An 18,752-nucleotide genomic window follows, 5' to 3' on the forward strand; every position below is an offset into this window, starting at 1 on the left:
GTCCATGATCGCTGCAGTTCAAAGTCTGGTTAATGAGTACAACAAGTCAGAGAAAACTTGACTGAATCTTGATCAATTGATTGATGGAGTGCCAATCAGGAGGTTCATCTTAGGTTCAGCTAGTGGCCAGCCAACGAGAACCAACATAATGGAAATGTGAAGATAGTCATGAGAAAAAATCTTCGAGTTTAAATAGTAGCTTTGGTAATGAGCAAGATGAGATATATGTCAAGGTCTGTGAGAGGATACTGAGCAAGAACAATCAGAATGTTCTAAAGCTTGCACAATTTAGAAGCTACCTGTCTAGTCTTCAGAAGTCCATAACCAATAGAGTGAGAAGGCAACATTTGGACTGAGAAAGTCCATGATCGCTGCGGTACAAAGTCTGGTTAATGAGTACAATAAGTCAGAGAAAACTTGACTGAATCTGGATCAATTGAATTGATGGAGTGCCAATCAGGAGGTTCATCTTAGGTTCAGCTAGCGGCCAGCCAACAAGAACCAGCATAATGGAAATGTGAAGATAATCGTGAGGAAAAATCTTTGAGTTTAAATAGTAGCTTTGGTAATGAGCAAGATGAGAAAAATGTCAAGGTCTATGAGAGGATATTGAAGTTGACAGTTGAACTTGATGATATCAGGTGGACATTACCAATAGCTGCAAAGTTCATTAGATAAAAGAGAAAAGTTGCGGCTGAAGCCATAGAAGTGTACTTGGCAGCCATTTGGGATGATGAGGTTCCAGTAATTCAAAGTGATTACAAGATCAGGAAACAATGGGAACCATTGTCTGATCCTCGGTAGGGGAGCTAGAGTCAACATCCTCAGAGAGCATATAAGGTAGAAGCTAGGGATAGTTGAGATGAAACCAGCCCTATTCAAAGTCCAAATGACTGACCACAAAGTAGTCCAAGCTTCTAGGGTGATTGAGAATATGAAAAGCAGTGGGTAAGGAGAAATTTAAAACCATTTTTTTAGTATTGGATGTGCAAGGAGCATATGGAATGTTTCTAGGTAGACCTTGGCTCAAAACTGATGGTGCCATCCATAATTATGCAAACTAGACATTGACTATTTAGGGGTCCAAGAGAAGGATTCATATCAAAACTGAAAACACCAAAAGTTGGAAGAAGTCTATGAGGCCTAAGGAATTATGCAAGATATATGGAACAAAGAAAATTGAAAGGATGCTTGTCTCCATGAATTATTTTTCCCTGACAAAAATAGAATTGAGTGTTATGCTTATGGATAAGGATCAAACCAAGAGATAAAAGAGACAATACCAGACTAATTCACTGAGATGAAGCATAGGGAGAGGACAATTCAGTTGGACGGACATCCACCAGAACAACCAGCACCAGATAAGTTCGATTCTAGACCAATTGGGGGCACCAATCAATTAAATGCTAAAGAGTGGAACTTGGCAACAAAAGAAGTTGAGATGCAAAATAGCCTGTTGGAGTTAGGAAATCCTTTCAACAATGATTATGCGGGTGATATTTGAACAAAAAAAGAAGTTGAATCCATGGCCAAATGAAAGGGAGGAGGCCCAAATTGGTTACTCCTAGATGACTGGAAGTTGAAGAGTGTAATCTTGGATCAAAAGAAAACCCCAAAATGATCAAAATCAAAGAGCATCTGAAGCTAGAGATTAAGGAGAAAGATAAAGCACTATTCCAAAAGTACAAAGATGTATTTTCCTGGGAACGCATGGATATGAAAGGAGTCAAACCAGAGGTGTGCCAACATAGGATACCATTGAAAACAGATGCCAGACCAGTGAGATTACATAAATACGTGATGAACCCCAATTACACCAAGAAAGTGAAAGAGGAGATTGTTAATCTTTTCAAAGTTGTCATCACAGAAGTTGTAAGCATTAACTTTCTTTTTTCCATCGTAGTAGTCCCTAAAAAGAATGGAAAACTAAGGGTATGTGTGGACTATAGGAAGCTAAATGCACAGACAATTAAAGATCCTTTTCCATTACCCTTTACAAATATGATGTTAGATGAGATACAACATGCCACAAAATTTATAGTTTTATGGACATATATAGTGGCTACAATCAACTCAAAATTGCACCTAAACATAGGACCAAGACTACATTCATCATTGAATGGGGAGCCTTTATGTATCTAGTAATGCTATTTGGATTGTGCAATGCTCCAACAACCTTTCAGTGATGCACGATGGAAACTTTTGTGAGTTTTTGCATAAGTTTTTGGCCATATTTGTTGATGACTTTACCATATTCTCCTTTGAATAAATGCATTTATTATTTCTGGAGAGGGTCTTTGAGAGGTGCAAAGAAAAGAGAAACTACATGAATCCTTTCAAGTCAGTGTTTATGGTTTGGAAGGGATAGCAAGTTCTGGGACACATAGTGTCCATAAATGGAAATTGAAATGGCTAATGATAAAATCAAGTGTGTTTAGCAGGCCAAAGCGCCCACAACGGTATCAAAATTGAGTCCCTTTTTGAGATGTATCAACTTTTACAAGAGGTTTGTTCACATGTTTGTAGCTAAGGCATTACCTCTATATGAACTAACCAAGAAAGGAAACAAGTTTATTTGGACTAAAGAATGTGAGCAGAGTTTTTAGTGCTTAAAAGATGTGATCAGCAGGATGCTCGTCCTTTGCCAACCGAAGAATTGGGACGCAATTTTCCATCTACATGTAGATGCTTTGGGAATGGCGATGGGATCTATACTGGCCTAGTCTGATGGGATGAGAGACTACCCGGTCTACTTCGCCAGTCACAAGTTCAATACAATTGAGTAGGGATACTCAACCACTGAGAGAGAAGCACTAGAAATGGTATTCAATGCTACCAAGTTCAAACACTATCTAGTGGGCAAACTGTTTCATTTTTATGTGGATCATCAAGATTTGTTGTTTCCAATTAATAAAGTTATCATACAAGAAAGGTTAATCAGATGGATGATGTTTCTCATGGAGTTTGAATTTAATATATTCCACAAGCCAAGGAAAACTCACTGTGGTGCAGACTTCCTTTCCAGAAGCACAAAGGGTTTTTCAAAAACATCGTTAAGAGATGAGCCAGTAGATGCTGAGTTATTTCAAAATACAGCTGAGGAGGAGACATACCCAGAGTGGCAGTATATTTATGATTTCCTTCAGTTGGGAAGTTATCCAGACAATTGGTCCTCCCTGAATAAGAAGAAGGCACTAATCATAAGAAGTATGAAGTTTACCATCATTGTTGGATCACTCTACAGAATGGGCATTGATGGTTTACTTTGCATATGTGTGCCAATGAAAGAATGCATGCAAGTGATTATTGAAGCCCATTATGGAGATGCAAGAGGATACTTTTCAAGTGATATCACATATAAGAAGATCCTCCAAGCAGGATTGTGGTGGCAGACAATGATGGCTGATGTCAAAGCTTTTTGTATTACCCCACAGAAGAATAAGTATATCATCATGGCCACATGTTATGTCAACAAGTGGGTTGAAGCAAAGGGCTTACCAGATAATACTCCCAGATCAACAGCTATATTCTTGTATGAAAACATCATATGTAGATATGGATGTCCAATAGAGATTGTCTCAGATCAAGGGACGCACATTATCAATGAAACCATTCAGATACCGACTACGACATTTTTAGTAAGCACTGGAAATCCATGCCCTTTTATCCTAGGTGCAATGGGAAAGCACAAAGCAATAATAAAACCATCAAGACCATTCTCACATGTGCAATGGCCACACACAAAGCATCAATAAAACCATCAAGACCATTCTCACAAAAATAGTCCAGAAGGAACCACACTAGTGGGACACCATGCTTCAAATGGTGCTATGGGCTTATTGAACTGCCTACAAGGTTACTAATGGCATGACACCTTTCAAAATGATGTATGGAACAGAGGCATTAGTTCCAATAGAGTTTATCATCCCTATTCTGAGACCGGCTGTGGAACATGGAATGGACTTTACCCGGAATCTGAAGAGCAGGTTGGATGAGTTATTGAAGCTGGATGAGATCAGACAAAGGGAAATGTTGTAATAGGAAGTTGTCCAACATAGGAGAAAGTACTGGCATGACAACAAAACTTGAAGATAGCTTGGTCAGGAACCTATGAAGTGGATTTGGTGTTCTCCAATGGTACAATAAGACTCAGAGATTTGTCGGATGGGGCCAAGATCAAGTTATACTATGCCGGGTAAGAGGAAATCCCAGTAGAACTAGTATTAGATGTCTAATTTGAATCAGAAGATGAATCCTTGGATTTATTTCATATCAGAGCAGTGCAACTTCATTCCTTCAATAGTCACAGACAACACTCAATCCAAATTCAGACATGTGTCAAATCAGACAGGCCTGTTCAAAGCCAGTAAAACCAATACCCTATGACGATCATCAGTGGAAATTGAATGCCACAATCATAAAGCAAATCTTTTCAGTAATAACAATAAAGGCAAGCCAATGCATGTTTGACATGTCACAAATGGTGCATACAATCCCAAGACAAGAAAGGAGTGGAGCATTCATGGTACATGTATGTATAACTATGCGAAGAGTGCACTCATCCTCACTTTACTTGCATCCTCTTGTGCCACTTGCATCACAACCTGTAGAGTTTTCTTCATCTTTGCGGCGGCAAACTTCTTCATCACCTACACCTGCTCCATCGACAATTGTTGATGCGGCTCTACTAGAGACACCTAAGCATTCCTTCTTCAAGTCGTTCACCACTACAAGTAAGTACTCCACCTTTACACAAACGTGTTCACCTAAGTCGTGTATGGGAAGAAGGAAAATGTCAAAAAAACAGCAAGACACCATGGATACCATGTCAAAACACACCAAAACCTTGTTAGCTTTGATATCAGAGGTAGTAGGAGTGGTTGCACAAGGTAAGATTGCCAAGTACGTCTTTCAAGAGAGAGAGAGCAGGCTTTGTTGAGGCTATGGTGCCTAGAGGTCATAGTGGAGGCGGTCAAGCTAGCTTTTGATGCAAGAATCACTCAGCAAGTGTTGCCACATTTCATGCAAATAAGGGACACTAAAATAGAGGATACTGGTAGGGATAAAAGTGAAAAGACAAAAGATATTGCAACCAAACCACCAAAAGCATATAAAGGAAGAGAGACAATATTAATATGTCTGAAGCGGCCATCAACTCAAGGAGAGATGGTGTCATTCAACAAAAATCCAAAGACGATCAATTTGTTAAAGAAATTCCATGCCATGACACAAAATCTAGTTAGCACATCTATGCCACTAGTGGACTACCCAAAGACAGACCAGTGCACAACATGAGCCTAAGGAGACGACTGGCATATATACCAGTACTGATTGGACTCAAACCAATGCCAAGTCAGATGTAGAGAAGAATCAAGCATCGAGCAGTGGTTTAAAACCCAAATGCTGATTGTCAAATCAACACATTTTGAAGCAACCACTCAAAGGGATACTGGTTATGAAGAAGCCTGATAGAGCTACACTGCCATTTACTTTCCCTATGACGGCCTATGAGATGGATCAGATATATCCAAAAATCATTACACAACTATCCAATTTGGCTAGTACACGGTTGTAAATTCTATAGGCTAGATGATGGAAGCTCAGGCATCCATTTCTAGTACAAAAGTAGACAACCTTAAGGAAGAGCTGGAAACCATGAAGAAAGGGAAGGTTGAATAGACTAAACAAATTCTTCACTTATAACTTCAGCAGCATGAAAGGACATAGGGAGATAGACATGCCACTAACCACCCAACCATACCTATATATAGGCCCTTGGCCCTCCTATATATAGCTCATGTACCGCATGTGTATCCATCGACCCCTGGCCAAGGCCGTGCCCTCCTATAGTCCTACCCTTGGCATGTCATTACTCCCCCCTTGGAGAAGCGTTTTCGTTCGCAAAAACAAAAGTGGTAGGATCTTCATAAGAACACTAATGTTCTCCAGAGTGGTATCCTTCATGGATCCAACTATTTGTTTGACTTAAAACATAGTGCAGTAGGAGGTTCAATGAAATCAAGAATAACATCTCGATTTTGCACATTGTTGTCCATTTGGAACCATCTAGTGTGTAGACTCCATTTAGAATGCACATGAGCATATTGCTAAATGAGTTATCACGACAAAGATGTACCTGAAAGAGTACCGCTTTTCATGTTCCGTGAAAGTAACTTGCTGACCTAACTCATCAGCCAAGTGTAAGTCCTTGACTTGTTCTCCAATTTCATCAGTAAACAACCCCACCATAACTAGTGTTCAAGGTTGAGAGCCTGATTTAAACATGAAGAGACTAAACTTAGTCGCAAACATGCATTAACTGATAGTAGGTAAACTCCAAGTAGAGCAATAAATGCTTATTAATTGGAGTGCTTGGTGCTAATGTACGCACTTTTCATATCTTTTAGCCCAAGATTACACTTTGTAATCTGCCTATCCCCTTGGATAACTGACAGTACTGAGGTGTGTTTCTCCCATGGTTTACAGACAATCTGCCCAGATGACTGGTAAATGGGAATCACAATATCATATAACATTGCTGAGGAATCAACAATGTCCGGGATAACCATTGTGGTTAACTTGAAAAATCCACAAACACCCAAACCGAGTCATGACCTCTGTTGGTGATTAGTAGACCCAAAAGTAATCTCATAGAGATACTACACACAGTGCAAAAATGCTTCATAAGCAACAACTTGATGAATACGAGTCCTACCATAGCCCGAGCAAGATTTTGTGAGCAAAGAAAAACTCGAGCGAAGATCTATAGTTGTGGTATTGGCATCTATCTAGAAAAAATGGCCATGATCATTATGACACTTCTCACCAAAAACTATGCAGGACATATATAGTACTTTTGAAAAAAATAGACATAGTTTCCCTTGTATATGAAGCAATATTTCAAAAATAACCATAAACCTTCACGGCACCTCACATGAGGATTTTAAATCTTAACCAAATCCATCAATAGAGTACGTAGTATCTAGCCATAATCCAGAATATTAGAACATCTATAGTTGTGGTATTATCACCGCTCGAAAAAATAATAAAAATGGCCATAATCATTATGCCTCCTCTCACGAAAAACAAAGCAAAACAAACATAGTACTTTAAAAAAAATAATTGGACATAGTTTCCCTTGTACATGAAGCAATATTTCAAAAATAATCATAAGCCTTCATGGCACCTCACATGAGGATTTTAAACCTTAACCAAATCCATCAAAACAGTACATACTACTTATCCACAATCCAAAATATTAGAACATCTGTAGTTGTGGTATTATCACCGCTCAAAAAAATAATAAAAATGGCCATAACCATTATGCCTCCTCTCACGAAAAACAAAGAAAAACAAACATAGTACTTTTTAAAAAAATTGGACATAGTTTCCCTTGTATATGAAGCACTATTTCAAAAATAACCATAAACCTTCACGGCACCTCACATGAGGAATTTAAATCTTAACCAAATCCATCAAAACAGTACATACTACTTATCCACAATCCAAAATATTAGAACATCAGTATTTGTGGTATTATCACCGCTTGAAAAAATAATAAAAATGGCCATAACCATTATGCCTCCTCTCACAAAAAACAAAGCAAAACAAACAAAGTACTTTAAAAAAAAATTGGACATAGTTTCCCTTGTACATAAAGCAATATTTCAAAAATAATCATAAGCCTTCACGGCACCTCACATGAGGATTTTAAACCTTAACCAAATCCATCAAAACAGTACATACTACTTATCCACAATCCAAAATATTAGAACATCAACTGTTAAAAGTTTCCATCATGATATAACGAGATTCTTATGAACACAACAAGACATGAATTTGAACTTTAACATCCACCAATGTTATAAATCTATTTTTCTTATGATGACTTGCACTCATCATCGATGAACATGGATGCAATAATTGTACCGCATATCTGCTACTATGGTTCTAGCCATCTGCTTTGCGTAGATTGGCAATGCACTTCCATTAAAAAAAAGATTGTGAAGTTAAACACCAAACAAGTAATATAGGCAGGATCGATGATCAATAAATACCAACGCTAATACAAAAATAGTGACAAAAAAGATGAGAGCAATGTCAATGTCAAAAGTAAGAGGGGCCCTCACTAGTCGTCAAAGAGATTGACACACGATGGCATGTCACTCTCATCATCAATATCTAAAGAGGTGGACGCCTCCTCTCTGCCCCGCTTTCTAGGGCGAAGCAACGGTAACACATATCCTGAAATCAGTGGCTCATCAATGTCGACTGCAACACATGCTCGTCCTGAAGCCAAGCAAGCTACTAGTACAGGGGCTGTGCCACATCCAAGCTCCAAACAAATACCTCCTTGTCAGCAAAGCAACTCCACAAAACATGCAATGAAAGAATGGCTCCATTGCAGTCCTCCTCGCAATGGCTCGCCTTAGAGAGCTCCGGAAGGTGATGTACCATAAAAGAATCCGAAGAGTGTGTTGGCGGTCATAGCACAGCGCACAACCCACCGACATATTGTCAATCCGGTGGATCGGAACCCGGCTAGTACATGGAGGCATGGATGCACCTAATGTGACGGAATGAGGACTCTAGGAAGAGGGGTAAGGCAAGAGAGGAGAAGAGGGAAAGCCGATGAAGCAAGATCTATGCACACACACTCTCAATCTACCCTCTAACTCTCTAATCATGCAGACAATGGTGTATCCCTTTGCTCTAATCTCAAGCACACACACTCTAATCACACATTAGCATACACAAAGAAGCCTAATGAGAGAAATGTATGCAGCCCACGTACACACACACACTCTAATCTAACACACATGTGAAGCAAGAATGCTCAAACAAGAGGGAAAACTTGAGAGAGAAGAGAAGATTAACACTAATCATACACCATTAACACACATAAGCTTAAAAGACAAGAGAAAGTAGAGAGAACTTAGCTTCCATTAATCCCAATGACTACTACATATGATGTGGAAGATCCAAGCTCCATAGCCACTCCTCTTCTTCTTCTCTACACTCCCTCACACTCTCTTCTCTAAGAATGCCCTTTCACATCTTGTGAATTGACTTATGTACAAGGGCTTTTAAAAATGGGCGGTCGGCCAAAAAATGTATAACATGCTGCAGGTATCTAGGCTCATCTAATCATCAATGTACAACTTGGAACCCACTGTGGAGCCCGTAAATACAAAAAATATATGCATACACATATGTACACACACCAATGGAAGCATAATGCATGTCGTTGACACTCGCCCGTCAACACTCTCCCCTCCCGAAGCTTTGTCGTACCTGACAAAGCCATGTCGTGGTAGATGCTTGAGAAAGAATGTGCCTGCAAAAAGAAAGGTGGATGAGGTAGCGAGCTCAAATATATGGTGATAAGGCATAAGGAAAAGGCAAAGCACATGTAGTAATGAGTAAATGCAAAGAATTATGAAATGTTACACTGCCATTAAGGAAAAATAAATTGCACTTGCTGAAATTAACTAATCAAGAGTTTTGGGCTTATGAATGAGTCTATCAATTAGTTAGCTACGACTAAGGGTTAAAACATTTACTCTAGTACTAGCTAAGTTAGTAAATTTATCCCAATGCAAGATTCCCTAATTATGTCTGTCATAGATTAGCTAACTAACTCTCACAACTCGAAACAAAATCTTGAATTTTTTTTACTTGAAGCTCAATGGAAGTCTTTCTCATTTCATTTTTCTTGCTTTTCATTTGTTATTTTTCACATTTTGCAAAATCATTTGACGCGTGTGCTTATTTGTATACCCGAGGCTTTTTGCTTCTCAAAGAAAAGCACCCACACTGGGAACCTCTAGGGCTCTAGTACCATAGGCAATACATGTGCGTGAAGTACCAAATCAAGCCAGGATTTCTCTTCCAGCTCAAGCTTTTACACTTGTGGCACTTTTGTTTTTCTTCCATTTCCTTTGTATTTTCACTAGTGTTCTTTGTTGTTTGGGTGAGAAAGCCTCTCTATGCTCAAAACACTCCTAAGGTTTCAAACACTCAAATAATTTTACCAACTAGGACTAGTAGTCAAGTAAATGAGTTAACCTAAAGTCACGGCCTCCTAATCTCAAGGCTCATCAATAAAACTAAACTCTAAGTCAATTAACTAAAGAAAGGACAAGTTTATACATCTTTAATGGCAGATAACAAAACATAATTGAATGCACTTAATTAAACCAAGAAGAAGCCACAATCAACAAATATAAATGTATAAAACCATATAGCATAGGAAGGAGTACACCTGTGCATGGGCTCGATGAAGAGGTCGATGTCATGGAAGCTTCTCGTGTCTGGAGATACATCATGTCTACATGGTCGTCCAATCTCCATGGGCAAGCTAATGTCTGTCTATGTGCTGCATCAAAAGATCAACAAAAGCATTGTACCTCCAAGAGGTATGTCAGCAGCAAGATAAAATAACAAAAGTAACAGAATAATAAAATAAAACATCTAAGCTAGGGTCAAAAACTGGATATCCAGAGGGAAAAAACCCAAAAGGGAAAAAAGTGCCTCTGGTATATGCACATAAATCTAGTGCACATATCAATGTGTACAAATATCAAATCTCGTGCAACTAGGAGTCAAGAGAGAGCTCTCACCATGAAACATGATCTGCAATCTCTTAGCTCGATCTCTAATAGTCAAGGGTTGGCTAACACCTAGCTCCATATGTAAAGTCTGCTCAACATCACAAGGAATGGGCGTAGGGGGGGCATCAGCCTCTACTCGAATAGTCTGTGGAAGGCTCTTCGGTAGCCAAATCTGCAATGCTCGCGCTCTCATAGGGGTGTCAGTCTGAGCTCTCCTAGCGTGTCTACGTGTGCATCTAGCTCTAGGACATACTATCTGCTGTGAAGGTACCGACCTCTCTAGGAGTAGTCTCATATCTTGACATCTGGCTCGTGGAGATCTCGCTCTAGGGTATGATCTTGTATGCCCTGGGTGTGCTACCGCTCGTGGCCTAGGTACCCAAACATGTCTTTGTCCCTCAAAGTAAACATGTGCCTCAAGTGACCGCCTAGATGTGAGCCAACCATGTGAAAGTCCGTCGTCGATCATATGGCTCTTTAGAAATATGATCGTGTCATCACAAGGTAAAAATCTAGCATGTAGCTCGTCACGGGGAACAAATACCTGTTGGGTTGTCTTGGAAGCTCTACGTGGAGAGCTACGTGCTCGATCTATCGTGTGTCGCTCCTGAGTGGCACTACTCATCATCGCAGAGCCTCTGCCTAGAGAAGGCTCTACACATGGCTGAGATGCCAGTGTACGTGGTCTCCAAACAAGTGTAGTAGGCTCTATCGTATCCCTACATAGGGTGTCGGTAGAGGTCACTCTAGTCCGTGTACGTCCATGTATCTGTGGTGTAACCTCTATCTCTGTGGTGTCAGTAATGTGGTCTCTAGGAACCTGATCTAGAAAAGTACGACTCGTGGCTGGTCTCCGCTCAATCGGGTGATCTGATTGTGAATCGGCACTCATAGATGGCACTAGGGCAACATCTATATGGGGTGCTTGCTCTCTCTGTGACTCATTGGCTATGACACCGCTATGCAAGCTAAAAGAGTGGGATAGCGATGCTGTCGGCTCTGCATCTTCTCTCATAGGGGGATCTACTGTTGTAGATGGCTCTAGCTCGATAGCTATCTCTAAGGGCCGCTGTGAGGTCGTCAGATCTAAACAAGGATGCTCAAGGGCAGCTAGAATCTGTGGACTGGTCTCATCTATAACAAAGCCATCGGAGTCACTCACTCTATGACTCAGTGAGATCTCTCGCTGTGTGCTGGAAGTCTCATGGATAAGTGTGGTAGGTGGTGTAGGCTCCCTAATAATACTCTGACTGGGCTCTGGTCTCAGGGGCTCTACCTGTGGCAGGCTGGGTGCTGGAGCTATCTCTCGTGGCACACTATCATCCTCATCTGGCATCTCCCAAGGTGGTAGAATATGACGTGACAAAAGAAGCCTAGGAGGTGATCTCTCTAGTGGTGTCTCTCGAGGACTCGGAGCTCTCGATAGCTGTGGAGCTAGCGTGATCGTCGTAGGTAAACATAAATCATCATGTCTAAGTCGAGGGGAGTAGGGTAGACCTATAGTCAAAACATATACTGCATGATCGACATCCCTATAAACTCGCTCACGTGGATCTCCTATCAAATATGCAAGAAGGCGGGTTGAAGGATCTCTGGATCCACCACTCGTCAGGCGTCTATACCTACGACCAAGCTCATCTAGATAGGTCACGGTCTGCTCAACTCTCTGAAGCTCCACTAGCCTAGGATGTGTCTGTGTGTCTAGGCTGTCATCTGGGTGTGCTCGCTCAATGTCATCAAAATCAAGGGTCTCAATCAAGAGATACTGCTCTCCGAGCTCATCAATAAAAACTGCTCTATCGGCTTGTGGGTAGGCTCTCACAATCTGCCTAGGTGTAGACATCATGCGCTGCGGGGTGGCTAGCCTCACAAAGGGGTGATCATAAGTGTCAACATAATATGCAACCCCTCGTGGAGATCGGCCTACTATATGCAAGATCTGACCGTCTATATCTCTCATGCTATCCCTAGTCTCTCTGGTCTCGAACAGTGTCTGAAGGGTGGGGGTCAGTGGTCTAGGGGCACTCATATCTACAATGGGTGATCTACCGGGCCCTACCTCTGGTGCTCTCAACTGGGGTGATGTGGTCGTCATAGACTCTCTCGTATGCTCTCTAATCTGTTTCATCAAAGGCTGGCATGGGTCTCTAGATGGTGCAAGGTGTCGAGGTTGAGACTCTCTAAAGTATGTGTCTTGAAGGCTCTAGGTCTCTATCTGTGACTCACTCTGAGTGGTACACAAAGTGCTAGCAATCGCCGTGTACATCGCTCTAGACTCGTGATAGCTCGAAACGCTTGGCGGAAAATCAAGTCTAGGTGAGGAGAATCCTGGCGGTGGTTTCCTGAGTGATGTGGGTGGTGGCACTGTGTCTAAAGGAGGAAAGGCACTCCTACTCGAAGTAGGGCGCTGGGTCGGTCGAGGATTGTACAACAATCCACAAGTCAATAAGTAAAGCTCAATGCCTGTGGTGCTCATGTAGCATCTGTCTTTAGGCTCGCCAACTAGTGTCACAACATCTGTGGATAGGCGTCTACTAGAAGTGCGACACTCTAATCGATATATGCGATGAGCACTATCTATATAGATCACTCGAGGACCTACCCGCTGTAATGTAACCTGCACGGGATGGTCGAAGGACTCAAGGCAATCATCTGCGTGTACTAGCTCTATCTCCTCTAGCCTAATCAAATGGTCGACCACATACGTGGCGCGATAGTCATCTCTAAATGTGCCATCCCGAGTGTCGTCTGGAAGGACTCGCACCACCTGAAGGGTCTGTGTGGGGCCAAAGGAGGCGCGGCACTGGACAAAGAAATGTCCATATGTGTTCGTGTAAAAGGGCTGGCCTCTGTGCTCGCCTACAAGTGTGAGCAATGTGTACTCAGAGCACGAAGTGGTCATGGCCATCATATGTGCGCTCTCGATGTGTGATAGGCCTCTAAACCTCGTCAACTCATCGAATGTAAACTAAAATCAAAATCTGCACTAAATCAAGGTTTATGCGTACAATCGGACTCAAATCTGGCAAAACCTAACTCTCGGACGTATCTGCTCTAAATGTGTCTAATCATGTGTACATGCGCGCGAGCGTCGAGTATGTGGGGCGTGTGATGCGTGTGGAATATGTGTGAGAAACCAAGAAAGAAAGAAAATTTTTTGTTATATATATATATATATATTTAAAGGCCTTTTAAATTCGGACGCTCATGAAAATCAAATTTTGTTTTCTTGTGCTTTCACACTCTTTTTATTATCTTTGTTGACTTTGTTTCTCTCTCTCACTTAGATTCTTTTCTCACATGCCTTGTCTTTTGTTGACTTTACTCCCTTTCCACACACCTAAAAACAAGCATGTACATGTGCTTGACCCCCACTCCCTTTGTTTGCTTGTGCACTACACTTTACACACACCCAAATTGAGAATGGTACACACCCCTCTTAAATGATGCACACCCCTAAATCAAGTAAGTGCACATACACACCCAATTTAAGTAAATGCACACACTGTTCCGAGAAGTGAGATGTATGCACATGCAAAGCTAAAAATAGGTCGTGAAGTGCGTATGCTCTCAATTTGATGAAGATTTTTTTTTTTTTTTTTTGCAATTAATACTTCAAAATCACACCCAAAATCAAAATTTTATGCATTTTGCATCCAAATTAGGTCGATTTTTTCTTCTCTTTTTGCCTAATTTTGAAATTAGCATAATTAGCAATAGAATTAAGCAAAATTGAGCATATACAATTGATCATCACACTCTGAACTTTGCAATTCATCCAATTTCACATCAATTTGCAATCAATTACAAGCCCAATTAAGTGTGCACACACAAGCATAATCAAGCACTAATCGCAAATCTATGCACACACATTCTACCAAAAATTGGGCAGCATTTCGGTGCAAAATTGGCAATCAAAAACCATAAACCATATCAACATAATGACCACAATCAATCAATGATTTTGCATCAAACACATTAGCATCAAAATTGCCAAAAAACAAGCACCAATTTGTACACATTTGCCCTCACGTTGGCATACACTAGTGCACATAGATTTGCACCGATTAAGTGCACCTAATCAATTCTCAAACCTGCACTTTAATTTCAAATTGTAAATTGGGTTAATGCACTCACATTACAACAAGAATCGCGTCGATTTATCCACTCCAATTGACGGTTACACACACACACGTGTGTGTGTGTGTGTGTGTGTGTGTGTGTGTGTGTGTGTGTGTAGGCAACCGCTTCACCACATCTCCACCTACAAGCACCAAGCACAAAGCATCATGCGTAGCATCATTTTTTCTTCAAATCAAACACATAATCATGAAGGAAAAATATCCAATTAGAGATTCATTCGTGTGCAGCACCAAAAACACACAAGATTAGTGAGTAATTAGACATCAAAATTAGCATAAATCACACATAATTACACACTTTCTAATCACTCAAATCATGCAAAATTGATGAAATTTCAACCCGTAAGAGTGATGCACAAGCCTCTAATTAGGCACATTAACATGTAAAACACTCCAATTGTTAGCGGATTAGTAGTAAATTAGTCATCAATTAGTGAAAATGAAGAGAAAACATGAAAATTACACACAACTTTTTTAACAGAATGTCATCACAAATCAACCATTCACCATCACCAATACCTAATTCTAATGAAAATTAGAAACTCAAACCATCACACGGGTGATCCTCTAGCTTAGGCGCTCGATCCCCGGCAGCGGCGCCAATGTTGGCGGTCATAGCACAACGCACAGCCCACCGACATAATGTCAATCCGGTGATCGGAACCCGGCTAGTGCATGGAGGCATGGATGCACCTAATGTGACGGAATGAGGACTCTAGGAAGAGGGGTAAGGCAAGAGAGGAGAAGAGGGAAAGCCGATGAAGCAAGATCTATGCACACACACTCTCAATCTACACTCTAACTCTCTAATCATGCAGACAATGGTGTATCCCTTTCCTCTAATCTCAAGCACACACACACTCTAATCACACATTAAGCATACACAAAGAAGCCTAATGAGAGAAATGTATGCAGCCCACGTACACACGCTCTAATCTAACACACATGTGAAGAAAGAATGCTCAAACAAAAGGGAAAACTTGAGAGAGAAGAGAAGATTAACACTAATCATACACCATTAACACACATAAGCTTGAAAGACAAGAGAAAGTAGAGAGAACTTAGCTTCCATTAATCCCAATGACTACTACATATGATGTGGAAGATCCAAGCTCCATAGCCACTCCTCTTGTTCTTCTCCACACTCCCTCACACTCTCTTCTCTAAGAATGCCCTTTCACATCTTATGAATTGACTTATATACAAGGGCTTTTAAAAATGGGCGGCCGGCCAAAAAATGTATAACATGCTGCAGGTATCTAGGCTCATCTAATCATCAATGTACAACTTGGAACCCACTGTGGAGCCCGTAAATACAAAAAATATATGCATACACATATGTACACACACCAATGGAAGCATAATGCATGTTGTTGACGCTCGCCCGTCAACAGAGTGCATACCAAGACGGGAGAACAAGGCAACGCTTTCGGATACAAAGTAAGGTGGATGCATACCCACTCTGTGAATCATAAATAGCATAGAGCAATTACACTGCAAAACAAGAGACACGATTAGAGCAAACAACAAGACAAAGTGCTCAAATATTGATGTAAAAACAAATGTATCACCTCCATACGACCACCAAAACTCTCCACATAACCATATGCTCCATGATGGAGCACTACAATACGTCGATGAACCACCATCTCCGAAGCACGAGAAAATCTCTCCACCCAGCCAACGGCCTCTCCTGTTATTTTAACTAAATATCAATAATAAATACCACAAATATTATAAATTTTTTGCATGACTATAAACAAGATAGACCTGCCAAAGAAACCATGATCAACAGCCATCCAAAATCCACCAATGTCGAGAATGCCAAATGAATGCCATCACGTACATGATCCTCAGTGAAAATGTCCCAACGAGGTGAAGTAGAGGAGCCTAAGAGGGACCCACCAAATGGAAGATCTAAGAAAATCAAATCTGTATCCCATGAAACTAATTTCGTACTGTGGGTATACAAGATAGAGTCAGAGCGTGCCCGCACGAGATGCTCGTGTACAGGGATCCATGCAAGATTATGGATCCCCGCCCTATAGTCTGCAACAATGGCAATGTAGTCCCCAACAATAGCCATGCATCGAGTATCCATAGAACTAGAGAGACAATGAGATGGAGACTCCATAATATAAACAAAAGAGATACTCCTTCGAGCCACGATCGTGCCAGGAGCAACTGAGACATTACAGTGAGGTTTAATAAGCCATGCATCAACCACGTGGAAGGAAAGCATTAACAAATATTTTTGTAGTTTACCTGGAGGTGGCTCCACCTCCTCGTCAATGATCTGATCCACAACCCTCTCCTTTTCCTTTTGTGAGTTGCACATTGCTAAAATAGATAACTTCAAATCAGAGCACTGTAACTTTTAGATAGGTAAATATGAGCATGATCAAACATACCTGCATGACTCTCTTCTACTATGTCTACTGGAGGAACCTTCATCGCAGCATCCTTCGATATCATCTCTTGTAGCTCTCTTTCACCTCCAAGAACATGGCCCTTCTCCATATCTATCCACCATGGACAATTATCTATCTCCCAAGGAGTCAATGTGTGCATACTAGAGGGATACATGCTTGTGTCTTGTATCGCTAGCTGAGTCCACTGTCTAGCCAGAAAGGGCATGGTAGGCAAGACACTCTTGGTAACCAAGAACATGAAGAATCTACAAAGGTCAATTAGGTGACACGAATGCTACGAAACAATAACAACAAATATTATATATCTAAGTCAGTTAGTGATTCACCTGAAAGCCAAACGTTGTGTTGCCATTCTCAATGTATCCACCTTCTTTAATGCCTGCTTATCAATATCCTTAGTCTTCACTCCAAGAGACACCTCTATTGGAAATAGAGAGGGCCTTGCCTCAAATTTAATTTCTTCAAAGTAGAATGCAAGAGTGCAGTCATGCTGCAAAGGCACCCCGCCTAGCACATCCAAAAGATCTGACACAATCTGAAATGCCCTCTGAAAAACCCGAGCCAAAAAACCCTCTCTACGAAGCCAGCTACAATCCCAAATAAAAAGAGGAGACAAAGTTAGACTTTTATATAAAGGCATGATATATTTAGTATTTTTAATCTTAGCTATACTTACATGCGAAAGACGTGATCTCCCTTTTTCAGACCATATGCACTCCTTGTAATCTTGTCTGCTTCCAATAATGAAACCCAATGAATCTTGTTTTGCATAGGGGCATCTTGAAGTGCTATCAGCTTCTCCAATGTAGCCCAACTATCAAGACCCCATTTCAAAGACAAAACTCTTGCTAGCCAATCCGGCCCAAGATTGGGATCAACAATGTTAAGCAACTGAAAAATTTAATATTGCATATGACAAGTACTTAAGTAAATTTTTGCATGTTTTTCTCAAGAGAATTCCGTGAATTCATGTTATCTACATACCTTTCCAATTCGATCCTGATATTTGTGAGTAATCTCCTCACAAATTCTCTCTTCTTCTTTCTGATGCTCTTCCGCGGACAAGCTTTGTTTGATAAGAGCAACTCGCTTTTCTTTTTCTTTTGTCATTTGAATCTAAAATTAAATAAACATTAACAAGATTTGAAATCATGCATTTAAATGAGAGTAAAAATCATTTAGTCTGACACATACGTCATAGACCAATCTGAAAGGTACCGTCACGTAAGTGGATACCGAGGCTCTGTACCTTTGGCATTCTTCTTCCGTACAACGGCAATAAGTTTTTGATCTCTATCTGGAAAACCCTTTAGGTACATTTCATGGTCCGCTGTACAAATATGTGTCGTATTGACAATCTCATCACGAAGATGAGTGACAACAAGAGCATGAGTGTTCATGCTGCATTGAAAGACCAAAAAACCATTTGATACTCACATTCAAGTGTTAGCAAAGATAGAAGAAACATCAACATTTACAAGTTCATTTGTTGTAAACTGCTTTGCAAGGCAATCTATGGCACCTTAGTGGGATCTATAATGGTGCATAGGACTCGACAGTGTTTC

At 40.7% G+C, this 18,752-nt stretch overlaps 2 protein-coding genes and 1 pseudogene across 2 annotated transcripts; all 3 read right to left on the minus strand.

Annotated features, from left to right (window-relative positions):
- Positions 1–8,128: 8,128 nt before the first annotated feature.
- On the minus strand, positions 8,129–16,541 carry LOC147463536 (uncharacterized). Its single transcript, XM_086496774.1, has 4 exons — positions 16,526–16,541; positions 16,327–16,460; positions 16,213–16,249; positions 8,129–8,244 (listed from the first exon to the last, which is right to left on the minus strand). The coding sequence occupies exons 1-4, from the start codon at positions 16,539–16,541 to the stop codon at positions 8,129–8,131; spliced, it is 303 nt and encodes a 100-aa protein (XP_086352900.1).
- Positions 9,262–11,949, minus strand: LOC147463537 (uncharacterized). The gene is made up of 3 exons (XM_086529152.1): positions 11,295–11,949; positions 10,265–10,367; positions 9,262–9,337 (listed from the first exon to the last, which is right to left on the minus strand). Exons 1-3 carry the CDS (start codon positions 11,947–11,949, stop codon positions 9,262–9,264), a joined length of 834 nt encoding a protein of 277 aa, XP_086385278.1.
- LOC147463538 (uncharacterized) lies at positions 12,003–13,524 on the minus strand (annotated as a pseudogene).
- Positions 16,542–18,752: the final 2,211 nt, after the last annotated feature.

This window comes from Adiantum capillus-veneris, chromosome 2, assembly GCF_014529385.1.
Source record: "Adiantum capillus-veneris isolate H3 chromosome 2, ASM1452938v2, whole genome shotgun sequence".
NCBI classification, from domain to species: Eukaryota; Viridiplantae; Streptophyta; class Polypodiopsida; order Polypodiales; family Pteridaceae; genus Adiantum; species Adiantum capillus-veneris.